This window comes from Carcharhinus amblyrhynchos, chromosome 12 (genome assembly GCF_965287045.1).
Source record: "Carcharhinus amblyrhynchos chromosome 12, sCarAmb.v2.hapA, whole genome shotgun sequence".
Taxonomy (NCBI): domain Eukaryota; kingdom Metazoa; phylum Chordata; class Chondrichthyes; order Carcharhiniformes; family Carcharhinidae; genus Carcharhinus; species Carcharhinus amblyrhynchos.
In genome coordinates, this window is record NC_137335.1 from 20,576,721 (window position 1) to 20,600,676 (window position 23,956).

Below are 23,956 nucleotides of genomic sequence, written 5' to 3' on the forward strand. Positions count from 1 at the left end.
TTCATACTTACTGAAAATATGTATTTCTCTGTTCAGGGAATGGAGTGAACTCCATGCAGGTGAATGGGGAGAAAGACAGCAATTCTCAGCAACTGTACGAAAACAGAAGTAGTTATCCACCAGGGCTTCCTCCAAGGAAAGATAAGAAGGACCTCCCTGTGAGCATTCCGTTTTCTTTGTAAAGTTTCTTGTGCTCTATGTAGTATTTAATGGTTTTGCACTTTCAATCTTTGCAAATGTAATTCTTCTGTTATTATAATATATCCTTTCTCATTTTTTCATGCCAAGGAAAGAATGAAAGGAGATGCGTTCAGCTTATAACGTTTATAAAAATGCATGGTATTGTTTCCATGAAAGCCGCACGTAATTTAAATTTTCCTTCTTTCTGAATACGTTTTGTTCGACTTGTTTCCTCTTCTGGGTTCTACAGTTGACTTCTATCATCAGTTATTTCTGTTCTGTGATTAGTTGGTTCAGGAAAGCTGTTTTTCCTTTGAGGTGAAGTTTTAGCTATTTCCCACATTAAAATGGTAGCATTCAGTTACTGCAAAGTATTCTCATCCAATGTGAAATGCATTATAAGTCTATTTGTGGACTGTCAACTGGCCCAGTAAACATTAAGCAAATCTGTTAAAGTAATTCAAATCTGAGCTTGAAGTATCTCACACTCGAGGTTAAATTTTGTAGCTCTCAATTGTTGATCTAGTTGATCAGTTTTGCAATTCCAACCCATTGCAATCAATGACAATGCCATTGTCCCTAAGCATATACGCATACGCCCTCACCCTCCTACCCGATATCAATGGCTGTGCTCTCCTGTTGGCTTTCTTTCCTATCCAGTTATTAGTTGATTGTCAGGTGGGAGGTGGAAGAAAATTATTCGCCCTATTATTAAATTTGACATGAGTCCATGTCCCTGGCGTTTCCAGGTTTCCCCCGCACCTCTGCTTCCCTGTAAATATCAGCCCTTTTGTACCTTTCCCCATTATGTAAGGTTGCATCAGTGGTTCTGCTTCTTGACCACCTATCTTCTGCATCAGAAAGCTTATCAATTTAGTTCCCCCTCATTCTTAAACCTCTGGTTTAGTGAAAAATACTAAGATTAGCACTTTTTTGCATTGTACCTGGGACTCTCAATATTACCACAAAGTTTTTAGAGAGTCTAAAGGTTTCTTTTTTTTGCTTCTTTCAGAAAGTAGGAAGAAGGAAGGGTTGGTGTCTGATAATTAATTCACCATGTGGGTATGCCGGCGTTGGACTGGCGTAAACGCAGTAAAAAGTCTGACAACACCAGGTTTTAGTCCAACCGATTTATTTGATAATAGACTCAAGCTTTCGGGGTTAGCCCCTTCACCTGACGAAGGGCCTAACCCCGAAAGCTTGTGAGTCTATTATCAAATAAATCGGTTGGACTAAAACCTGGTGTTGTCAGACTTTTTACTGTAATTAATTCACCCACAGACAGTTATCAGACAAAGGAATGGAGTTGGTAGCTAGGGAACCTAGCTTATGGCAAGGTTTGAAGACAGTGGTCCAGATTTTGCAGTTATACTGACAGTAAAATTGCCAATGAGTTTGCCATTATTACAGCTATGAAACTGACAGCAACTTCTGGCATCCATACAGGCACAGTTAAATGTGGAAATCCAGAATTTATCATCACTAATTGCCTGTTGCTGCACAAGCTACTCTGTTGAAACCCCACACTTCCTTTCCTCATCAATGGTTTTTAGAAATCAGTTTTGAACTGACATGAACTTCCAGATCCATTATAATGTTGCCTTATTGAATGAAGCTGATATGGAGTATCATCGCTATGCAGCAAAATTCGTACTTCGTACCCTCGACAGAGCAGACAAAGCTTTTAGAGTTTTAAATCAGCCTTTCTTCAAGCTATAGCGAGGAAGTCTGCCTTCCACAAGACTTGCCGATTGATGCATGCCATGCAAAATTATACTTTTGCATATCTTACAAGTAAATTGCACATACCCAACATGTATAAATTTGTTTTGAAGTCATTGATACCCAATTACAACTAATAGTTCTGATTACTTCATTTATGTCAGGTGAATACAGTTAACCAGTTACAGCCTCTATAATGCTTGTTTAATTATGATTAGTTATTATCGAGGTATTCCTACATGGCTACCCCATCTCTTGCAGGTTTTGATGTCAGCCTTTTAATTGATCACAACTTCATCCTTCAAGTAACCAGATCAAGTCACAGCGTTCTTTTAAACAGTTGTTTTAATGCAAACTATAGCAAAAGCAACAGCATGCATCTCTGTTACTAGCCAAAGTGGCATATTCTGAGATACATAAGTAATTATAGTTTTCAAATTTGATTACTAGTAATTAGCATATACCAATCACAATCACTTTATGCTTGCTTCATTACAATATCCAGTCAGTGTGAAGACTTAATACAAGTTATCATGATATAGTTCATTCTAGTGTCTAGATCACTCCCTTTCTCCTAGTTACAGATGTCTGATTTAATGAGTTTTGCCTAGCTTAATGGCCTTGGTGCCTATCTGTGGAGGCTCTTATAAGAAGACCTTTGATTTTCATGGCAGCTTGTGTAATTACTAAACTTGCGTGATTATTAACCTGTTCCCCGTCCAAACTTCCACCCTGCTATTATGACTATCACCTTTTACTTACCCTGTTGCCTATTGGTCAGTTAATTTGTGCTGCCCATCTGCACTGGGCACTGCACTGAAACATCTTCACAGCAGCTTCTCAGGGGGCTGTGCTGTAATGGGAAGTCTACTGCATTCAATGATTTTAACTCCTTTAAGGTATATCTGGGTTTTTATCAGTATACTAAACCAATGACCTTTGGCCATGAGAAACTGATTTGCTAGCTGTTGAACATCAAATTTCTGCATTTTTACTGAGATCCTATTGAAAATGTTTTTTTGGATACTTCAATATTTCAGCTTCTATCTTATTCCCATATCCCAAGCTTTATTTTGCTCCCTAAGATTTAAAACATTTTACTTCCTGGTTTTAAATAAACATTCTTTAGTGCGATTGGCTGCTTAGCTGCTTGATGACATAATTGTTGCTGGCGATCTCCTAGACCTGGTGCCAGAATAAAATCAACCATTTAAAATAGGAAAACCCACGCCACAAGAGATCGCTAGAACTTTGTATGCAGATTTCCTTAATGTTAATGATGAGTGCTATTGCTCTCCTGTTGATTGCAATATCACAATGGCTTCAATCTTCTAGTATTTAGTTGGGGGAAAAATTCTACTCATCTAACACATACTGGATTTCAGACAGGCAATGTGACATTTAGATCCAGCAGAGGGGTGGAGAGAGTCCATGTTGAAATGGGGAGGTGGGTTATCTCAGCTAATATATGGGAGCTTGTGCTATTTTGGATGGTTTTGCTGAGCGCCTGCATGTCAATAAGGGGTAGGAGGGGCTGAAGATAGATACTTAGAAACCAGAGGGAATGATGTGGGAATGGGAAGAAAAGCCATTTTAGATGATTCTCTGGCTACGGCTGGAACAGTAAAAATGGAATTCTGGTGATGACAGACACAGCTGAATGACAGTGGAAAAGCGCTGGAGGAAGATGCTATGATTAACAGTGTTCAAGAATGCAGGCAAGACAAGGAAGTGTCATTTACCATTGTGACAGTCATAAAATAAATCAGTTATGACTTTGAGTCTTTTGGGACTTCCCAAGGTCATGAAAGGTGCAAAAGTGATCTGTTTAGTATTTCTCAGTATCTTTTCCCCTGTGCTATCAATTGTTAAATGTGCGTTGCAGCTGAACACTTTGTAAGCAGCCTTTTACTTTTTGAATGCTGACGAATCTCTAATGATCACTTTGTCAGAAAACAACTTAACTCCTGATGCGTATTTACATGTTTTTCTTTCTTTTACCTCCCCTTACAGAAACCTATTAGCAATGGTCTTCCTCCAACCCCAAAAGTACACGTAAGTGTTTAATAATTTTGTAGCATAAATCAAAAGATTGTTTTCTATTAAATTGAAGTAGATCCCATCAATTTCCTTTTTTGTAGCCAGACAGATGAAATTTGGGAAATCATCCTAGAGTCGAATTCAATGAGTGTATCAACTTTATTTCACCTTTTGACCTCCAAGTTTGTTTGTTATCACAAAATTATGAAATGTCCTGGTTAGGTTGCTGATACTAAATTGGCCATAACTTGCTGTAGCTGGACAACGAAGGGCAAATTCTGTTAGTTGGACTTGCTCTTGCAATTTAAATTGCCTGTGTGTATGTCACTGGAAATACAAACAGATAATGATTCAGCAAGAGAAACTGGGCATCTGGGATTTTGGTGAAATGGGAAAGCAACTGTGTGTTTCCTCAGGCAATCAAACTGAAGACTTTTGGAGTTTATTCACACAAAAATTAAGATGAGAATGCAAATTAGACTGCATTATTGTATTGGATAGAGAGGAAACAAAATATTTGATTATAGGGCAAGAATATCAAAAAGTTTAAAATGTTTTTAAATCTCCAAAAATAATTGAAACCTGAAGAAATGGGACCCCATACTTGTTGTAGTAATTTGCAGTAAGGGGGTTTTATTGGCCGTAAGTGGCAATTAACTCATTACTAGAAGAGTACTTTGACTTGAACTAACTTGATTTAACTTTTCTGTGGTGAGATTAGGTTTGAATTTGCACCACAAAAACAACAACATTGTACTATTCAATGCATTTCAATGGTGAGGCAGACAGTCTAATGGTGGAGTGGTGGGACACGGACAGCCACTTCCATATTTTTAAGTTTAACCACACATCTGCTTCTCGCCTGAACTATTATCTGTGCAGAACAACAATGCACTCCATTAACACTGCTGTTATTTTGACAGCAGAATGTAGGCCAACAGTTTTAGAATTGCTTGATTGAGTAATTGAAATGGAAGGAAAGTAATTTCAGGATAAGTACTCTTTCATCTATAGTTATGAAAATGACACCATGTGCAAATCATTCATCTGGTGTATCTATGTCAAACTTCAGGAATTATGAATTATTACAATCGAATTACTTTTTGTAAATAAGAAGGAAACATAGAATGAAAACTAGATAACTCCTGTTTTTATGATCATAGGGTAGTAAACAATTATGATGTGGAGATGCCAGCATTGCACTGGGGTCAACACGGAGGGGGCTATGTCCAAAAGCTAGTGGCTTGTGCTACTAAATAAATCTGTTGGACTTTAACCTGGTGTTGTGAGACTTCATACCTAGTAAACAATTGCCAGTCTATAGAGCAATTACCTTCTTACTGATCTGTACTGTGTCAGCTGTGACACAGTAAGTAGAGCATTCTTGCCTCAAGTCAGAAAGTTGAGAGTTTGGGTTCAACTTCATGATTTGAGCACAGAACTCTGGGCTAATTCTTCAGGATGTGGAGATGCCGGCATTGGACTGTGGTAAACACAGGTGTTGAAGGGGCAAACCCTGAAAGCTTGTGGGTTTACTATCAAATAAACTGGTTGGACTTTAACTTCTTACTAATTCTTTAGTGCGGTACTGAGTGAGTGCTGCACTGTCAGAGCTGCAATATTTTGGATGAAATATTGTACTGAGGCCCTGTCGGCACTCAAAGGTGGACATAAAAAATCCCACGGTACTATTTTGAAGAACTGGGGAATTATCCCCAGTATCCTGGCCAATGTTTATTCCCTTAGCAGAATCATAAAAACAGATCAGTTTGTTATTATCACATTGCTATTTGGAGTTTGCTGTTGCAGATTATATCGTTGTCCACATTACAATAGTGTGCACTCAAAAGTACTGTATTATAGTAATTGGCTGTAAAACACTTTTGAGATGTAAGGTAGAGTCACAGAGGTTTAAAGCATCGAAACAGGCCCTTTGGCCCAACTTGTCCATGCTGCCCTTTTTTTAAACCCCTAAGCTAATTCCAATTGCCCGCATTTGGCCCATATCCCTCTATACCCATCGTACCCTGTAACTACCTAAATGCTTTTTAAAAAACAAAATTGTACCCGCCTCTACTACTACCGCTGGCAGCTTGTTCCAGACACACACCACCCTCTGTGTGAGAAAACTGCCCCTCTGAACACTTTTGTGTCTTTCCCTTCTCACCTTAAACCTATGCCTTCTAGTTTTAGACTCCCCTACCTTTGGGAAAAGATATTGATCTGTGCCCCCCATTATTTTATAGACCTCTATAAGATCACCCCTCAGCCACCTATGCTCCAGAGGAAAAAGTCCCAGTCTATCCAGCCTCTCCTTATAACTCAATCCATCAAGTTCTGGTAGCATCCTAGTAAATCTTTTCTGTGCTCTTTCTATAACAGGGTGACCAGAATTGTACACAGTATTCCAAGTGCGGCCTTACCAATGTCTTGTATAACTTCTACAAGACATCCCAACTCCTGTATTCAGTGTTCTGACCCATGAAACCAAGCATGCCGAATGCCTTCTTCACCACTCTGTCCACCTGTGCCTCCACTTTCAAGAAGCTTTGAACATGTACCCCTAGATCTCTTCGTTCTGTAACTCTCCCCAACGCCCTACCATTAACTGAGTAAGTCCTGCCCTGGTTCAATCCACCAAAATGCATCACTTCACATTTGTCTAAATTGAACTCCATCTGCCATTCGTCAGCCCACTGGTCCACTTGATCAAGATCCTATTGCAATTGGAGATAACTAACTTCACTGTCCACTGTGTCACTAATCTTAGTGTCATCTGCAAACTTACTACCATGCTTCCTATATTCTCATCCAAACCATTAATATAAATGACAACAGTGGATTCAGCACTCATCCCTGAGGTACATCGCTGGTCACAGTTGAAAAACAACTCTTTACAACCACCCTCTGGCTTCTGTCAAGAGGCCAATTTTGTATCCATTTTGATACCTCACCCCGGATCTTGAGATTTAACTTTATGCAACAACCTACCATGCGGTACCTTGTCAATGCGGTACCAAGTCCATGTAGACAACATCAACTACACTGCCCTCATCTACCTTCTTGGTTAGCCCTTCAAAAAACAATCAAATTTGTGAGACATAATTTTTTGCTCACAAAGCCATGCAGATATAAGATGTATGGAAATATGAATGTAAAGTATATGGAAATATAAATGTCTTTTTTCTCTGGATACATCTCAATCATATCTTCCCTCATTGTCCTCTGCTCCAAGGAAAACAAATCCCAGTCTATTCAATCTTCCTTTATAACTAAAACTTTCCAGGCAAAGCAATGTCCTGGTAAATCTCCTGCATACCCATCCCAGTGCTATCATACCCTTCCTACAATGTGATTTCTAGAATTGTGCATGATACTCTGCTTTGGCCTAACCAGTGATTTTATGTAGTCACAGTGATGTAAAGTTGGACTGGGGTAGGCACAGTAAGTAGTCTACAACATCAAGTTAAACTCCAACAGGTTTATTTGATAGCATGAGCTTTTGGAGTGTTGCCCTTCATCAGGTGAGTGAAGAGTTCAGTTCACAAACAGGGCATATATAGATACAAACTCAATTACAAGATAATGGTTGGAATGCGAGTTTTAACAGGTAATCAAACCTTTACAGATGCAGACAGTGTGAGTGGAGGGAGGGTTAAGCACAAGTTAGAGACATGAATTGTCTCCAGCCAGGACAGTTAGTGAGATTTTGCAAACCCAGGCAAGTCGTGGGGGTTACAGATAGTGTGACATGAGACATAGTCTCAGCATAACCTCCCTGCTCTTAAACTCTATGTCTCAGCTAATATAGACAAGTATACCATATATGTCGTCTTAACTACTTTATCCACCTGTCCTGCTACCTTAAGGGACTAGTGTACATATACACTGAAGTTCCTTTGATCCTTCGTGCTTTCCAGGATCCTGCCATTCATCATGTATTGGGCTTGTTTGTTCTGCCCAAATGAATCACCTCTCACTCACCTGGATTGAATTCCATTTTCCACTGATCAGCCCATCTGATCAGCCTGTGTATATCCTCCTGCAATCTAAGGCTGTCGTCCTCACTGTTTAGCACCCTATCAATTTTCGTATCATCCACAAACTTACTGATCAACCCTCCTATATTCGAGACATCCCAACTTCTGTATTCACTGTTCTGACCAATGAAACCCAGCATGCCGAATGCCTGTCTCACCACTCTGTGTGCCTATAATTCCACTTTCAAGGAGCTCCGAACCTGTACCCCTAGATCTCTTTGTTCTATAACTCTTCCCAACACCCTACCATTAACGGAGTAAGTCTTGCCTTAGTTCAATTGACCAAAACGTATCAGCTCACATTTATCTAAATTAAATTCCATTTGCCATCCGTCAGCTCACTGGCCCAAATGATCAAGATCCCGTTGCAATCCTAGATAACCTTTTTCACTGTCCACTATGCCATCAATCTTGGTATCATCTGCAAACTTACTAACCATGCCTTCTAAATTCTCATCCAAATCATTAATATGAATGACAAATAATAGTGGACCAGGCACTGATATCCCAGTTCACTTCAGCTAGCTCAGCTTTAATACCCACATATTTGCCCATATTTAAGTTTAAAATACTCATATATAGACCCACTACTTTCCTTTTGAAACTGGATGTAAAATTCAGTATTATTGTGGTTGCTGGTGCCAAGGGGTGCCTTTACTTTGGTGTCATTAATTAATCCTGTCACGTTACCACAATACCTAATATAACTTGCAGTGTGGTTCTGGAACTGTTGCTCTGAGAAGTAATCTTGAAAGCGTTCTATGAACTCTTCACCCAGGCTACTACTGCTAGTTTTTGATTTTCCCAGTTTATTTGTAGGTTAAAATTACCCATGATTATCGCTGTCCCTTTATCACAAGCCCTCAATACCTCCTTGTTTACTTTGTCTTACATTGTGGTTACTGTCGGGGTTCTGTAGATCACTTCTATTAGTGATTTATTTCCCTACTGTTCCTCATCTCCACCTAACTGATTCTACACCCTGATCTCCTGAACCAAGATCATTTTTAACTATTGCACCCATGCCATCCTTGATCAACAGTGCTACCCCCTCCACCTTTACCAAGCTTACTGTTCTTCTTGAATTTCTGATAAGCCTCAATATTCAGACCCGATCCCTGTCATCCAACAGCCACCTCTCCAAAATTACTACAGATCATATTTATTCATTTCAATCTGTGCTACCAATTAATTTATTTTGTTATGAATGCTATGTGTAATCAGATACAGAGCCTTTGATTTTAGCTTTTTGTTATCCATGTAACATCTATTTTTGATCAGTGGTGTTCTCTTTTTTTCTCTTTTTCATTTCCTACCATTCTTTGACTGTCATTACTATTTTGCCCTCCTGCCTTGACTCTTCCTGTTGATTTGTAACATCTACCTAAACTTGATCCTTCGCTTCCCCTTGTTTACTTTAAAAACCATCCTGCTTCCCTAGTTATGGGGCTTGTTAGGCCACTGGTTCCAGCCCGATGCAGTGTAGACCATCCCGATGATGCAGACCCTACTTTGCCTGATGCCAATGGTCCATGGACCAGAACCCACACCAGCCTTTGAGCCACCCATTCATCTTTCTAATCTGATTTATCCTGTCAATTTGCAAGGAGTCAAGTAATAATACAGAAACGTTCTGATTCTTTATTTGATGCCTAGTTCCTCATATACAGATTACGCAGAACCTCTTTCCTCATTCTGCCTATGAAGTTGGAACCCGCATAGACCATGACAGCTGGAATCTCTGCCACAAGGAACCCCACCACTGTTGACGGCAAGCCTATCTTCACTGGTCGATATATGTGTTGGAATTCTTGTTGGCAACTTAGTAAAAAGGGCCAAGTCATTTACTCACCATGCAGGCATGATGCTGAAAAGGGCGTATTGGAGATGTCCTGCCGTATAATGACTACCCTGATTAGATCATTTTGCACTGTAAATCAGTCAAATTCATGAATGGGCCTGAGGCCATTACTTTTGGCTTAGAAAAGCAACCAATCTATCTCAGATTTTTGAGGAAGAACAAGGTATCTCTAGATTTGAGCCACAGATGAAGCTTGCTGTTTCATGCTACTATTATACAGTAGTAACAGGAGTAGTTCACCACTAACAGGGTGTTACCATCAAACAAAAAAGAACATTTTGCTCATCTCACAAATGAGTATTGTGCTATACAAACTCCAGTGCCATAATGATACTGGAAGTTACAAGTATTAATACACAGGGCCCTGTTCTTTGCAGACAGATTGTTCACACATTGTGCCTGTTTCATCTAAACAAAATAACTGATACCCTTTTGCTGATTCATTTCTCAATTCATCAGTCTGTCTGGTTTAAATTTCAAACAGTGCTTAACAGTTTACTGTCAGTCATGCTCAACTGGTACATTCTCCATAGCAATATTTCTACTAATCAAAATCCACTTGCCAATCAATCAGAACTCAGTAAAAATTGTTTTCTCCATATACTGGTATTCTTGCAAAGTGCCCTAATGAGTGCAAGACAAAAAGCTTCAACATGCTTCTTTTCCTTTCAGCAGTACTCAAGTTCTGTACTATCAAATGATTATAGAGGGATGATTAATTCAGGAAACCAGGATGTAGAGATGAGAAATGATAAAAGTTAGAAGTCACTTGTAGGAGTGGTGAGCAGGCACTATAACAGTACCCTTGTGGTAGGATGGAGTGCAAAGGAAGAAATAATGTGAGTTTGTCAGAAAGTTATGGTGATAATGATGGAGAAATTTTAATTTACATATAGATTGGAAAATTCAGATGACCAAAGATAGCCTAGATGAGGATGTTTTTGGGATAGTTTCTTAGGACATCATGTTCAGAAACCAAGCAGAGAGCAGGTTATATTAGAACTGATATTGTGCAAAGATTATTTAATTAATTTGGAAAGCTGATAGAACATTATTATTCATTGTGAGGGGGATTGAATGCTAAAGTAGAGGCAATGCTTCAGTTATAGAGATGCAATGACAGATATTTCAGAATAGATAGATATATTCCAATGAGAGAACAATTCCAAGGGGAAGCTATGGATAACTAAAAAAAAATTAAGGATAGTTTCAATTTTTTAAAAAGTACATTATTGATTTAGTGAGGTCAGGATATGAAAAACAGCAAAGAAAGACCAAAAGATGAATGAGAAGGGAAAAATTAGCGCAAGAGGAAGTTAGCTACAAATATAAAAACAGCGTTTCCATAGATATTAAAACAAAAGAATTAACAGTGTGATGGTCCTGTAGAAAGGGAGTGTGGAATTACTAATGGAGAATAAGGAGATGACAGATTAATTGGGCGGCCTGGTGGCACAGTGGTTAGCACTGCTGTATCTCAGTGCCAGGGACCTGGGTTTGATTCAGGCTTCAGGCCACTGTCTGTGTGGAGTTTGCACCTTCTGCTTGTGTCTGCATGGGTTTCCTCCAGGTGCTCCGGTTTCCCCCCTCAGTCCAAAGACACTTGGCTTAAGTGGATTTGCATTGGTAAATTGTCCTTTAATATCATGGGATTAACAGGGTTAGTACGTGGGTTGTGGGTGTAGGGCCTGGGTGGGATTGCTGTCAGTGCAGGCTTGATGGGCTGAATTGACTTCCTTCTGCACTTTAGGAATTCTATGATATATTGTGTTGGTCTTCATTATGGTAGATGCAAGGAACATCCAACAATAGCTGTAAATAAGGAAATGGAACAGGGGAAGGAACTCAAAGTTACAATCACCTCAGAAGTGGTACGGAACAAATTGTCAAATTGTTGGAGCAGTGGGCTGATAGATCCTCAGGTCTTGATGGACTTCATCGTACGGTCTTGGAAGAAGTGGCTAGTGAGGTAATTAATGCAATATTTTTAATTTTCCAAAATTGTATAGTTTTGGGGAAGGTTTTATTAGATTAGAAAATAGCAAACGTAGCTCCTTTATTTGAAAAGAAAGGTAGAGTTAGCTTGACAACTGTCATAGGGAAAATGTTTGAAACTATTATTAAAGATTTTTAATGCAGGACACTTAGAAAAAGCCACAGTAATCAGACAGAAACAACATAAACAAGAAAGAAATTATGTACAAATTATGGGAGTTATTTCAGGAAATGGCATGTGCTGTGGATAAAGGAAAACTGGTGGATGTATTGTTCTTAGATTTCTGGAAGACGTTTGCTAGGGTGCCACAACAAAGGTTATTGCAGGAAATAAAAGCACATGGTGTAGGGGTAACAAATTGGCATGGTTAGAAGACTGGCTAGGAAACAAAAAGTAGCCATAAGAGGATAATTTTCTGGTTGGTGAGATGCAGCAAGTGGTGTCCACAGTGCTAGGGACTCAACTTTTTACAATTTATATAAATTACTTGGATGAAGGGACTGAAGATATGGTTGTTAAATTTGTTAATGATATAGAGATAGGTAGGTAAGTAAGTGGTGAAAGGGACATAAGGAGATTACGAAGAAATATAGGTGGGTTAAGTGAATGCACATTGCCCTGGCAAATTGAGTAAAATGGGGGAGAAATATGAAATTGTCTCATCTTTCTAGTTTATTTATTAGTGTCACAAGTAAACTTACATTAACACTGCAGTGATGTTACTGTGAAAATCCCCTAGTCACCACACACAAGCACTTTTGAGTACGCTAAGGGTACATGGCCAATGCACCTAACCAACATGTCTTTCAGACTGTGGGAGGAAACTGAAGCACTTGCAGGAAACACACACAGACCAGGGGGAAACGTGCAGACTCCGCACAGACAGTGACCCAACCTGGGAATCGAACCCGAGCCCCTGGTGCTGAGGCAGCAGTGCTAACCACTGTGTTACTGTTTGGCAGGAAGAGTAAAGAAGAAGCTTGTTATCTAAATGGTGAGAGATTTTAGAGCTCTGAGATGCAGAATAATAGGTGCCTAAATGCGTGAATCACAAAAGGTTTGTATGCAGGTACAGCAAATAATTAGGAAAGCTTATAGAATGTTATCATTTATGAGGGGAAATTATAAAAAAAAGTAGACAGATTATGCTTTGGTTATACAGGGCACTAATGAGATCACATCAGGAGTATTGTGTACAGTATTGGTTGCCTTATTTATGGACAGATGTACATGCGCTAGAAGCAGATCAGTGATAGATTCCTAAACTAACTCAATCACCGTTTAAAATAAGTGGTCACCCATGACAAATGAGGAACAGTTTTTTCTCTTGAAGGTCATAAGTATTTGGAATTCTGTTCCCATTGCGTCTTGAATAGTGTTTTAAGACAAACCTAAATTGACTCTTGATAAGCAAGCGAATGGAAATTCATCAAGTGTAGGTGGGAAGGTGGACTTGAGGTTACAATCAGATCAGCCATGATCATCTTGAATGGCAGGGCAGGCTCAATGGGCCAAGTGGTTTACTCCTGCTTCTAATTTGTATATTTGTGTGCCGTGTGCCATTTGCACCTTAAGCACCAATGGATTGTGACTATATATGCATCACTTGAAATTAGGTCACGAATTATATTACAGATTAGATCAGGAGGTTCTCAACTGGGATTCTGCTGCCCTCAAGTGGTCTGCATGGCAGTTCCGAGGAGTATGCCAAAATTAATAAATTCCCATGACTTCCAGGGGACATTTCTAAATGATTTTTGGATCCACTGTGGCAGATACCCTATAAACCCCCTCCCCCCACTACCATGTTGCCAAAGGTTTAGTTTAAACGGACGTGCTCTGCTCATTAGTAAGGGGCAAGAGGAAAACAAGAAATTCTATTGTCATCAATATCATTGGTCACATTAGTACTGTTAATGGTTTGTGCCACTTTCAACTCTGTCGATCTCTGCTACTGTTTAGCTTCAGTGACATTTTGCCAATGAGGGTAATATTGTATTAACCTCACTAGGAAAAAGTTAAACCAGGAGTAAGAAAAATTATAAAGAGCAAGAAAATTTGTATAAATATGCAATGAATAGCAGATACATCTAAATGTTTAAGTTGATACCTTCATGTCTTGACAATTATTGTTGAAAACTAAAACGAGTTTCACAGTAAAATAAAAATAATAAATGTGCAATCGTATAACTAATTTTTATACAGAAAAAAAATACTTGCGTTATGCGGGTCCTGTGGAATTTTTCTAATGTTGGAGGGGTCCTTAGGAGTAAGAAGGTTACACACTCCTGAATTGAATCATTTCCAGCATTTACTACTGGTGTTGCATCATATCGCTCATACAGATACCACAGTTGCACTTAACAAAGTGAAGCTTTAGATTTGTAACAGCAGAAAGTGCATGTAAGTACTCAAGCGTTTGAATAGAAAACTATTAAGGAAATATGAAAACAAACATCAAACAGCCAACAAATGTCAACAGTAAAGGAGGAGAGCTCAATGTGAATATTCTCACAGTTGCTTCCTTTAATGCTAAACTGATAAATGTATTGGATTTGAGATTTGTGCCAAGGAGCCGTAAATGTTTTAAGAAAGCCTACTGAATAAATGCATTTTGTGTGTTTGAGATATGTTTATCAATGTTTTCCAATGCTGGCCTTTATGATCATAAGGAACCAAACTCTACAATTCATTACATTCCAAAGTTTTTCTTAATTGGCAACTAAATTTAACAGCAGGAAATTATCCAGCTTTTTGGGCAATGATGCATATTTGAAAAAACGTGAGCTGAGATGATGGTATAACAATAATACTAAATGTTGATGTTGTAATAGCTGGCTTCTCCAAAAATGGGACTACATGTGTACATCAAGTTCAAGAATTATAACTTTGCATTAACTTTAGAGTATTATTTGCCATAGGCATTTAAGATGCACTGTGAAAATCTGGTTTCAAAATTGTCTTGCGTTGAAGAATGTGCAACCAAAAAAGGGAACTTTGTCAAAGTTAATTCCTTGCATTCTCAAACACAATGTACACATACCCCAGGGTTTGCCTTATGCAGCTCTCTGTAGTAGCAGGGGAGTTGTTGCATCATTACGCATTCAACCAGTGAAATGGCCTTCTACAGAGTTTCCCTGTTCTGGACTAGGTCAGTGAGGGAAGCGGAACAGCCACCAAGCCTATCAGATCAACTGAACTAATGATGGTCATCAATGGTGCAAGCTCTGTTGTTGCCATCTCTGGTTGGACTCATTCCTGGAGATGTTATTATGTGGCCGTTAGACTCTACTATCTGCCCCCACATACATTTTATTGGTTGACCAATATGTTCATTCTTGAATGGCCTGTCTTCTTACGACAATTGGAAAACAAACAGACTCATCATAACTCCATTAGATGATTCTTATCTCTCCCCATGGTTTTGCTTGTTGCAGTCTACTAGAGATTAATCTTCAATTCCTGGAGACTCCAGGACAATTCTGGGTGGTTGATAACTCAGCAGATTTTGCTGCTAAATCATCTTAACAAAATGATCTATCCATAATATTCATTTCAATAACTTATAATTAAAACAAATTCAGGTTTTAACGTAGTTAATGAGATACATAAACAACTGCAGAAGAATGCAATGCCCCAAGCATTGAAACAGCAGCACCATTTGCCATCTTTTCACAGGATTACTTTTACTGTCACCATGTAATCAATGTGACCTAATTTAAGTTTAGCCTTAAACATTTTAGCTATGCTCTTTCTGGTGTTTCAGTGCTTAACAACTGACAGCACATATGAGATTATACATTCTAACTCATGGGTCACCTTGTGTGGGACTGTATTACAAGTAACTTTTTTAATCGGGTCAATTCATAGTTTTAACTGCTGTGTGAGACCATGTGTTGTATCTCAGATTTTATTACAAATAGCCATGTTGGATTATTTTCATTTACCCGAACCTTCCAGGGGTGTGAACTTGCATTCCGGCTATTTGTCCTTTTCCCTTGTCCTTCCTCCCCCTCAATATTTTTCCTTCTAAAGGTAGCAGATCATCCTGTTGTATGGTTTTGAAGTTGGTTACATTCTATTAACTGACTCAAGTTTGTAGATTCTGGAGGGGATAATAGTCAACCCTACCCTTGCTTACTGGTCATGTGGACTTATGAGTAAAAATCATGGAGATCTGAATAATGAGTAGGATTCCTGATTGATTCATTTTTTTATTTCCATAGCTTAAATATACTATAATACTTGTAATTACAACAATTATAATTGTACGGCATGGCAGCACAGTGGTTAGCACTGCTGCTTCACAGCTCCAGGGACCTGGGTTTGATTCTTGGCTCGGGTCACTGTCTGTGTGGAGTTTGCACATTCTCCTTGTGTCTGTATGGGTTTCCTCCCACAGTCCAAAGATGATTGGCCATACTAAAATTGCCCTGTAGTCTCCTGAGATGCGTAGGTTAGAGGAATTAGCAGATGAAATATGTGGGGATTATGGGGGTAGGGCCTGGGTGGGATTGTGGTCAGTGCAGACTCGATGGGCCGAAGGGCCTCTTCTTGCACTGTAGGGTTCTATGATTCTAAATACAGAGGTTAAGTTTAGTGTTCTACTATGGCTCCAGGCTGAGATCAGTTAACTTATGACTGTCCGTGTCCAAATAGCAGATGATGGTCTATTTATCTGTTAATCATTTTGGGCATGGTGTGGATGTGCCGGCGTTGGACTGGGGTAAACAGTAAAAAGTCTGACAACACCTGGTTTTAGTCCAACCGATTTATTTGATAGTAAACGCACAAGCTTTCGGGTTAGTCCCTTCGTCAGGTGAATGGAGAGTTCTGGCCTCAGACAGAGCATATAAAGCACAGTTTAGAGATTACTGATTAGAATGCGAATCTTTACACCTAACCTGCTGTTCAAGTCTTGAAGTGGCCGACAATGTGAGTGGAAGGAGCACTGATCACAGGTTAAAGAGATGGGTCTGGAGACAATACACATCTCTTTAACCTGTAATCAAAATGCCTTGGAGAATCAAGACGATAGTACAGGATATCACCAAAGTAGAAGAGAAAACAAGATAACTACAGATGCAATGATTAGGTAATGCCATGTTTAGAATTTTAGTAAGCCTTTAAATCACAAGATAAAAGTAGTTGCACAGTTTTGAAATCCTGAGAAAGAATGAATTATGGAAAAATTGTGAAGATTCAGGGAAGAGGAAGGTTGAATGTATTTATGACTTTCAAAGTTTAGAAGAACTCAAAACTATTCAGGGGATCAGTCACCATAGTCATGTGACTAATTAGAGAATGAGAGAAAGATTGACAGAAACTAGAGATGTGAGATTGTTACCATTGGGCAGTAGCCTTTATCTTATGCCTAGGTCCACAAAAAAAGTTAGATGCAGAGTAATTTTCAAGTCTTGGATGCCTGGGGCTTCCTTGGATTTGAAAGCTGTTGAAGAGTTTGAGAGAGGAGTTGAAGATGCTCAAGAGTAGAGCTGGCAATGTAGAGGATGTGGAGTTCCATTGGAGAAAACAGACTAAGAATGTTGCTAGATGGGAAAATGCTCTGGTTGTGCCAAATGAAAAGCTGGTGATTATTGATTGGCTTCATGCAAGGCATGAATAAAATAGGTTTTCAATAATTTGAGTAAGGATTGTCCTTCCTGAGGGTGATCAAGGTATTTTGCTTTGAGAGAACTGGAAATTGCTTGCACTAAGGATTGTGACCGAACATATCGCTCAATCAGTAGCAGATGGGTTGCATGATGGTTGAGGAAGGCAGTTTATATGAAGAAGGAACAAAATAATTCCTGGCAAACCTGAATTAATGTTAAAAAGTCCTGAAGGATGCTTAATTACCTACAGCACAAATACATTGTCGGTAGAGGAAATGCGATAGCCACCAGCAATCCCAAAGACTTTGGAGATTTTTACAGTAGTGACACGTCATCAAAATGTATACTGTTTCTAAATTAAATACAACATTTGAAGTGAAAAACGCAGCAAGTTTTTAACAGGAATATAGTTCATATTATTTTGTTCTGATTTTTTTAGGCGGTAATACCACACTATGAAATAAATTTGCAGCCACAAAAGGTAAAAGCTGGAAGTAGGTGTAGTAGGAATCCAAATACAGAACTGGATAATTTAACCAATAACATGCTGTGATACATGGACCAAGCATGGTGGATGAAAATTAAACAACACTAATTACAAAATACTTTTGCTGTGGCTGTAGTATGAAAATGTCACATTTCCTATAATTTTTCAGGGACGGTGCTATACTAATTACAAAATTAAAACATTGTGATTGCTATTTCAGAAAGTTGTGCATTATCAACTATGGTCTATCTTTGTGCAACATTTGGTCTCATTAAGTAAAAGGAAGAACAAGTTCGGTGAAATACTACCGTCAGAATGTGTAGGGATTAAACACCCGCACTCCGCTGGTGGTACCCTGTATTTTTTTTCATTTTATATTCATCATATAAAGTGACCAAATGTAGTGCTATTTTAAATAAAACTGAAATTAAATCAATCTTTTCCAGATGGGTGCTTGTTTTTCAAAGGTTTTCAATGGTTGCCCTCTGAAAATTCACTGTGCAACATCATGGATTAATCCAGACACAAGAGGTATTTGCCATTTCCAGAACTGAAAATTGACATGTTTTATTCTTGATTTCTGCTTTCTTAATTTAGTTATTTATACTTCTCCCTCTATAGACCAGTACCTCATTTTTGGTGCTGAAGAAGGCATTTACACTTTAAACCTTAATGAATTACATGAAACATCAATGGAACAGGTAAATGTCAATTTATTTATTTTGAATGATGTTTGACATTTGAACTGTTGCTGTACTTCCCAAAATCCTCCTCAAAAATTAAGTTGTGTATTCAAGTAGATCACAAATTGGTTTGCTTCACTATGGGGAGTTTTGAGGGTTGGCAGGAATATAATATCTTACACATCTTAATCTCTAAGCTGCTCGATGTGCTTCATTTTAGCTTGTCCAAAGAAGGTGCACGTGGCTGTATGTAATGAACAATGCATTACTTTCAATATCTGGTAAGTTGCATACAAATTTTTATGTCTGAAACTCTATAAACCATTTTAGCTGTCCTTTTGTATGCGAGGCAATAACAGAAAATGATCCTTTGCAACCTATAAAGATCTTTATATAACAAATAATATTTTACAATAATTATTCCTGCTTTAAGAGCTAGTAATTATGGTTCAGGAGGCCGTCGTTCTTTTCATTGAGTCCATACTGGATCCCTGTAGACCAATCCAGTCAGTTCCATTCCTCTCTATTTCCTCAATATCTGTCCAATTTTCTTTTGAAATCATTGATGGTCTTGGCTTCCACCACCGTCATAGGCAGTTCCAGTGTCATCACCTTTCAAGTGTGTTTTTAAAAAATAGTCTCCCTCACATCCTGCCACATCATTTAATCAAAATCTTAAATCTGTGTCCCTAACCCATGTACCACCAGTTTTGGGCAACAACCTTTTTCGTCTACTTATCTAAACCTGTCTTTATCTTGTACACCTCTACCAGACCTCTCATCAGCTTCCTTGCTGCTCAAAAAAACCTCAAATTTTTCAACCCAACCTTGAGCTAAAATTCCTCATCCCTGGAACCATTCTGGTAAACCTCTTCTGTACCCTCTTACAGACCTTCATAAAATCTGGTGATCAGAATTGGATGCAGTACTTTATGTCCAAATAAGTGTTTTATAGAAGTTTCACATAACTTACTTTTGTACTCAGTACCTTATTATATGAAGCCCAACATCCCATAAGCTTTGGTAACTACTCTCTCGATATTTCCTTCTGTCTTCAAAGGTCTTTGCTCATGAACCCTCAAATCCTTCTGTCCTTGCACACTTTTCAGAACAGCACCATTAATTATGTTACCTCTCCTTATCTCTTCTGTCAAAATTCCGCACTCTTCTCTAAAAATTCCATCTGCCACTTGTCTGTCCATTGTTCTAGCCAGTTGCAATCAATTATAATTGTCTTCACTGTTCACGTTTCTAAGTTTGATATCAGCAATATCGAAATATTGAAAAAGCAATGCTCCTCGCATTGAGTTTGGGGACCATCATTGTCTATTATCTTAGAATCATAAAATCCCTGCAATGCATAAGGAGGCCATTTGGCCCTTTGAGTCTGTACCGACACACCTTTATTTTACCCGGGCCCTATCCCCATAATTCCACATATTTACCCCACTAATCCCCTTAACTTACACATCTTGGGACATTAAGGGGCAATTTAGCACGGCCAATCCACCTAACCTGCAGATCTTTGAACTGTGGGGAGGAAACCGGAGCACCTGGAGGAAACCCACACAGACACGGGGAGAACATGCAAAATCCACACACTCACCCAGGACCAGAATCAAACCTGGGTTCCTGATGCTGTGAGGCAGCAGTGCTAGCCAGTGTCCCATCCCTTCTAGCCTGAAAAACAACCTTTTACCATGATTATCTGAAACAAAAACAGAAAATGCTGGAAAAAGTCAGCAGGTCTGGTAGCATTTGGCAAAGTTTCAAAGAAGTCATATGGACGCGAAACATTAACTCTATTTTCTCTCTTCACTGATGCTGCTATACCTGCTAAGTTTTTCCAGCAATCTCTGTTTTTGTTTCAGATTCAACACCTGCAATATTTTGCTTTTATATTACAGTGGTTATCTTTTTCTGTTCTTAAACTAGTATTTTATCCAAGCTGATACAGACTTCCCTATTTCATTAGCCACAGTGTTGTTAACCAGTCTTTTATGTGGTGCTTTGTCAAATATTTTTGAAAATACATTTAGATGTCATTGTATTCATATTGTCAACCTTCTCTGTTCATCAAAAAACTCACTTAGATGAATCAAGCAGGATCTGCCGTTTTAAAATTAATGTTGGTTTTCTTTACTTGAAGAGTTTGAATAGTTTTCAGTATTTTGTTTAATTATTTTTCCCAAAACCTTACCTACCACTGGCATTAAACTGACCAGCCTCTTATTAGTAGAAATGTCCTTGCATTCTTTGAACAGATGTATCGTATTTATCACTTGAAATTCCCTGGCATCTCTCCTGTATATATGGAAGGTCCCCACCTCACTTCCCTTAGCAACCTAGGATACAAGCCACCATGAATTAATCGTGCAAATAGATATAAACGGGTATAATATAGTCAGGATTACGGAAATGTAACTGCAGGGTGACCAGGGATGGGGATTGAACATTCGGGGATTGTCAGTATTTAGGAAGGATAGACAAAAAGAAAAAGGCCATGAGGTTGCATAGCTGGTTTAAGAGGAAATTAATGCATTTGTGAGGAAAGATATTTGCTCCAATGCTGTGGAATCTGTATAGGTAGTGCTGAGAAACACCAAGGGGCAAAAATTATTAGTGGGGTTAGAAATATACCCTCAAACTATAGTAGTGATGTTGGGGATGGCATTAAATAGGAACTTAGAGATATAGAACATTACAGCACAGTACAGGGCCTTCGGTGTTGTGCCGACCAGTGGAACAAATCTAATGATGCTCTAACCTAAACTATTCCAATGTTATCCATATGCCTATCCACTGACTGTTTGAACGCCCTTAAAGTTGGCGAGTCCACAACTGCTGCAGGCAGAGTATTCCACGCCCTTACTACCCTCTGAGTAAAGAACCTACCTCTAACATCTGTCCTATAATTACCACCCCTCAATTTAAAGCTATGTCCCCTCGTGTTACCCAACACCATCCAAGGAAAAAGGCTCTCACTGTCCACCCTATCTAACCCTCTAATCATCTTGCATGCCTCAATTAGGTCACCTCTTAACCTTCTCTCTAACGAAAATAACCTCAAGTCCCTCAGCCTTTCCTCATAAGACCTTCCCACCATACCAGGCAACATCCTGATAAACCTCCTCTGCACCCTTTCCAATGCTTCCACATCTTTCTTATAATGCGGCGACCAGAACTGTACGCAATACTCCAAGTGCGGCCGCACCAGAGTTTTGTATTGTTGTAACATGATCCCACAGCTCCGAAATTCAATTCCTCTACCAATAAAAGCTAACACACGCCTTCTTAACAACCTTATCAACCTGGGTGCCAACTTTCGGGGATCTATGCACATGTACACCGAGATCTCTCTGCTCGTCGACACTACCAAGAGCCCTTCCATTAGCCCTATATTCTGTACTCCTGTTACTCTTACCAAAGTGAATCACCTTACACTTTTCCACACTAAACTCCATTTGCCACCTGTCAGCCCAGCTCTGCAGCTTATCTACGTCCCTCTGCAAACTGTAACATCCATCCTCACTGCCAAAAACTTCTCCGACTTTGGTGTCGTCAGCAAATTTACTAACCCATCCTTCTACACCTTCATCTAGGTCATTTATAAAAATGACAAATAGCAGTGGCCCCAAAACAGATCCCTGAGGCACACCACTTGTAATTGAACTCCAGGTTGAATATTTCCCATCAACCACCACCCTCTGTCTTCTATCAGCTAGCCAATTCCTGATCCAAACTGCTAAATCACCCTCAATCCCATGCATCTGCATTTTCTGCAGTGGCCTACCATGGGGAACCTTATCAAACGCTTTGCTAAAATCCATATACGCCACATCAACTGCCTTACCCTTATCCACCTATTTGGTCACCTTTTCAAAGAACTCGATAAGGTTTGTGAGGCATGACCTACCCTTCACAAAACCATGTTGACTATCCCTAATCAATTTATTTCTCTGTAGATGATTATAAATCCTATCTCTTATAATTCTTTCCAAAATTTTGCCCGCAACAGAAGTAAGGCTCACTGGTCTATAATTCCCAGGATGGTCCCTACTTCCCTTCTTGAACAAGGGGACAACATTTGCTATCCTCTAGTCTTCCGGCATTATACCTGTAGCCAATGACGACATGAAGATCAAAGCCAAAGACTCTGCAATCTCCTCCCTAGCCTCCCAGATGATCCTAGGGTAAATACCATCCGGCCCAGGGGACTTATCTGTTTTCATACTCTCAAGAATTGCTAATACCTTCTTATGTACCTCAATCCCATCTAGTCTAAAAGCCTGTATCTCAGTATCCTCCTAGACTACGTTGACTTTTTCCTGCCTGAATACCGACGAACAATATTCATTTTAGTGCCTCTCCTATCTCTTCAGGCTCCACACACAACTTCCCACTACTGTCCCTGACTGGCCCTAATCTTGCCCTAACCAATCTTTTATTCTTGACATACCTATAGAAAGCTTTAGGGTTCTCCTTGATCCTACCCGCCAAAGTCTTCTCATGTCCTCTTCTAGCTCTTCTTAACTCTCTCTTTAGCTCCTTCCTGGCCAATTTGTAACTCTCCAGTGCCCTAACTGAGCCTTCACATCTCATCTTTACATAAGCCTCCTTCTTTCTCTTCACCAGAGATTCAACTTCCTTAGTACACCACGGTTCCCTTGCTCGACCGCTTCCTCCCTGCCTGACAGGTACATATTTATCAAGGACTCACAGTAGCTGCTCCTTGAACAAGCTCCACATTTCAGTTGTTCCCAGCTCCTGCAGTTTCCTACTCCAACCTATGTATCCTAAATCTCGCCTAATAGCCTCATAATTACCTTTCCCCCACCCGTAACTTCTGCCCTTCGGTATATACCTATCCCTTTCCATCACTAAGGTAAATGTAACCGAATTGTGGTCACTATCACCAAAGTGCTCACCTACCTCCAAGTCTAACACCTGGTCTGGTTCATTACCCAGTACCAAATCCAATGTAGCCTCACCTCTTGTTGGCCTATCTACATACTGTGTCAGAAAACCTTCCTGCACACATTGGACAAAAACTGACCCCTCTAACGTGCTTGAACTATAGCTTTTCCAATCGATATTTGTAAAGTTAAAGTCCCCCATAACAACTACCCTGTTACTTTCACTCCTATCCAGGATCATCTTTGCAATCCTTTCCTCTACATCTCTGGAACTTTTTGGAGGCCTATTTAAAAAAAAACTCCCAGCAGGGTGACCTCTCCTTTCCTGTTTCTAATCTCTGCCCATACTACCTGAATAGATGAGTCCACGTCAAACGTCCTTTCTGCTACTGCAATGCTGTCCTTGACTAACAATG

The 23,956-nt window shown here is 39.4% G+C and overlaps 1 protein-coding gene across 12 annotated transcripts in view; it reads left to right on the top strand.

The window, feature by feature from the left end:
* The window catches only part of LOC145350833 (mitogen-activated protein kinase kinase kinase kinase 3), a 309,442-nt gene that overhangs the window by 238,412 nt on the left and 47,074 nt on the right, over positions 1-23,956 (top strand). For all 12 annotated transcript variants that reach the window (XM_080200175.1, XM_080200176.1, XM_080200178.1 and 9 more), the window contains 5 exons: positions 37-158; positions 3,916-3,957; positions 18,388-18,472; positions 18,563-18,642; positions 18,845-18,905. In XM_080200175.1, coding sequence (XP_080056301.1) covers positions 37-158; positions 3,916-3,957; positions 18,388-18,472; positions 18,563-18,642; positions 18,845-18,905 — 390 coding nt within the window. The remainder of the gene's footprint in view (positions 1-36; positions 159-3,915; positions 3,958-18,387; positions 18,473-18,562; positions 18,643-18,844; positions 18,906-23,956) is intronic.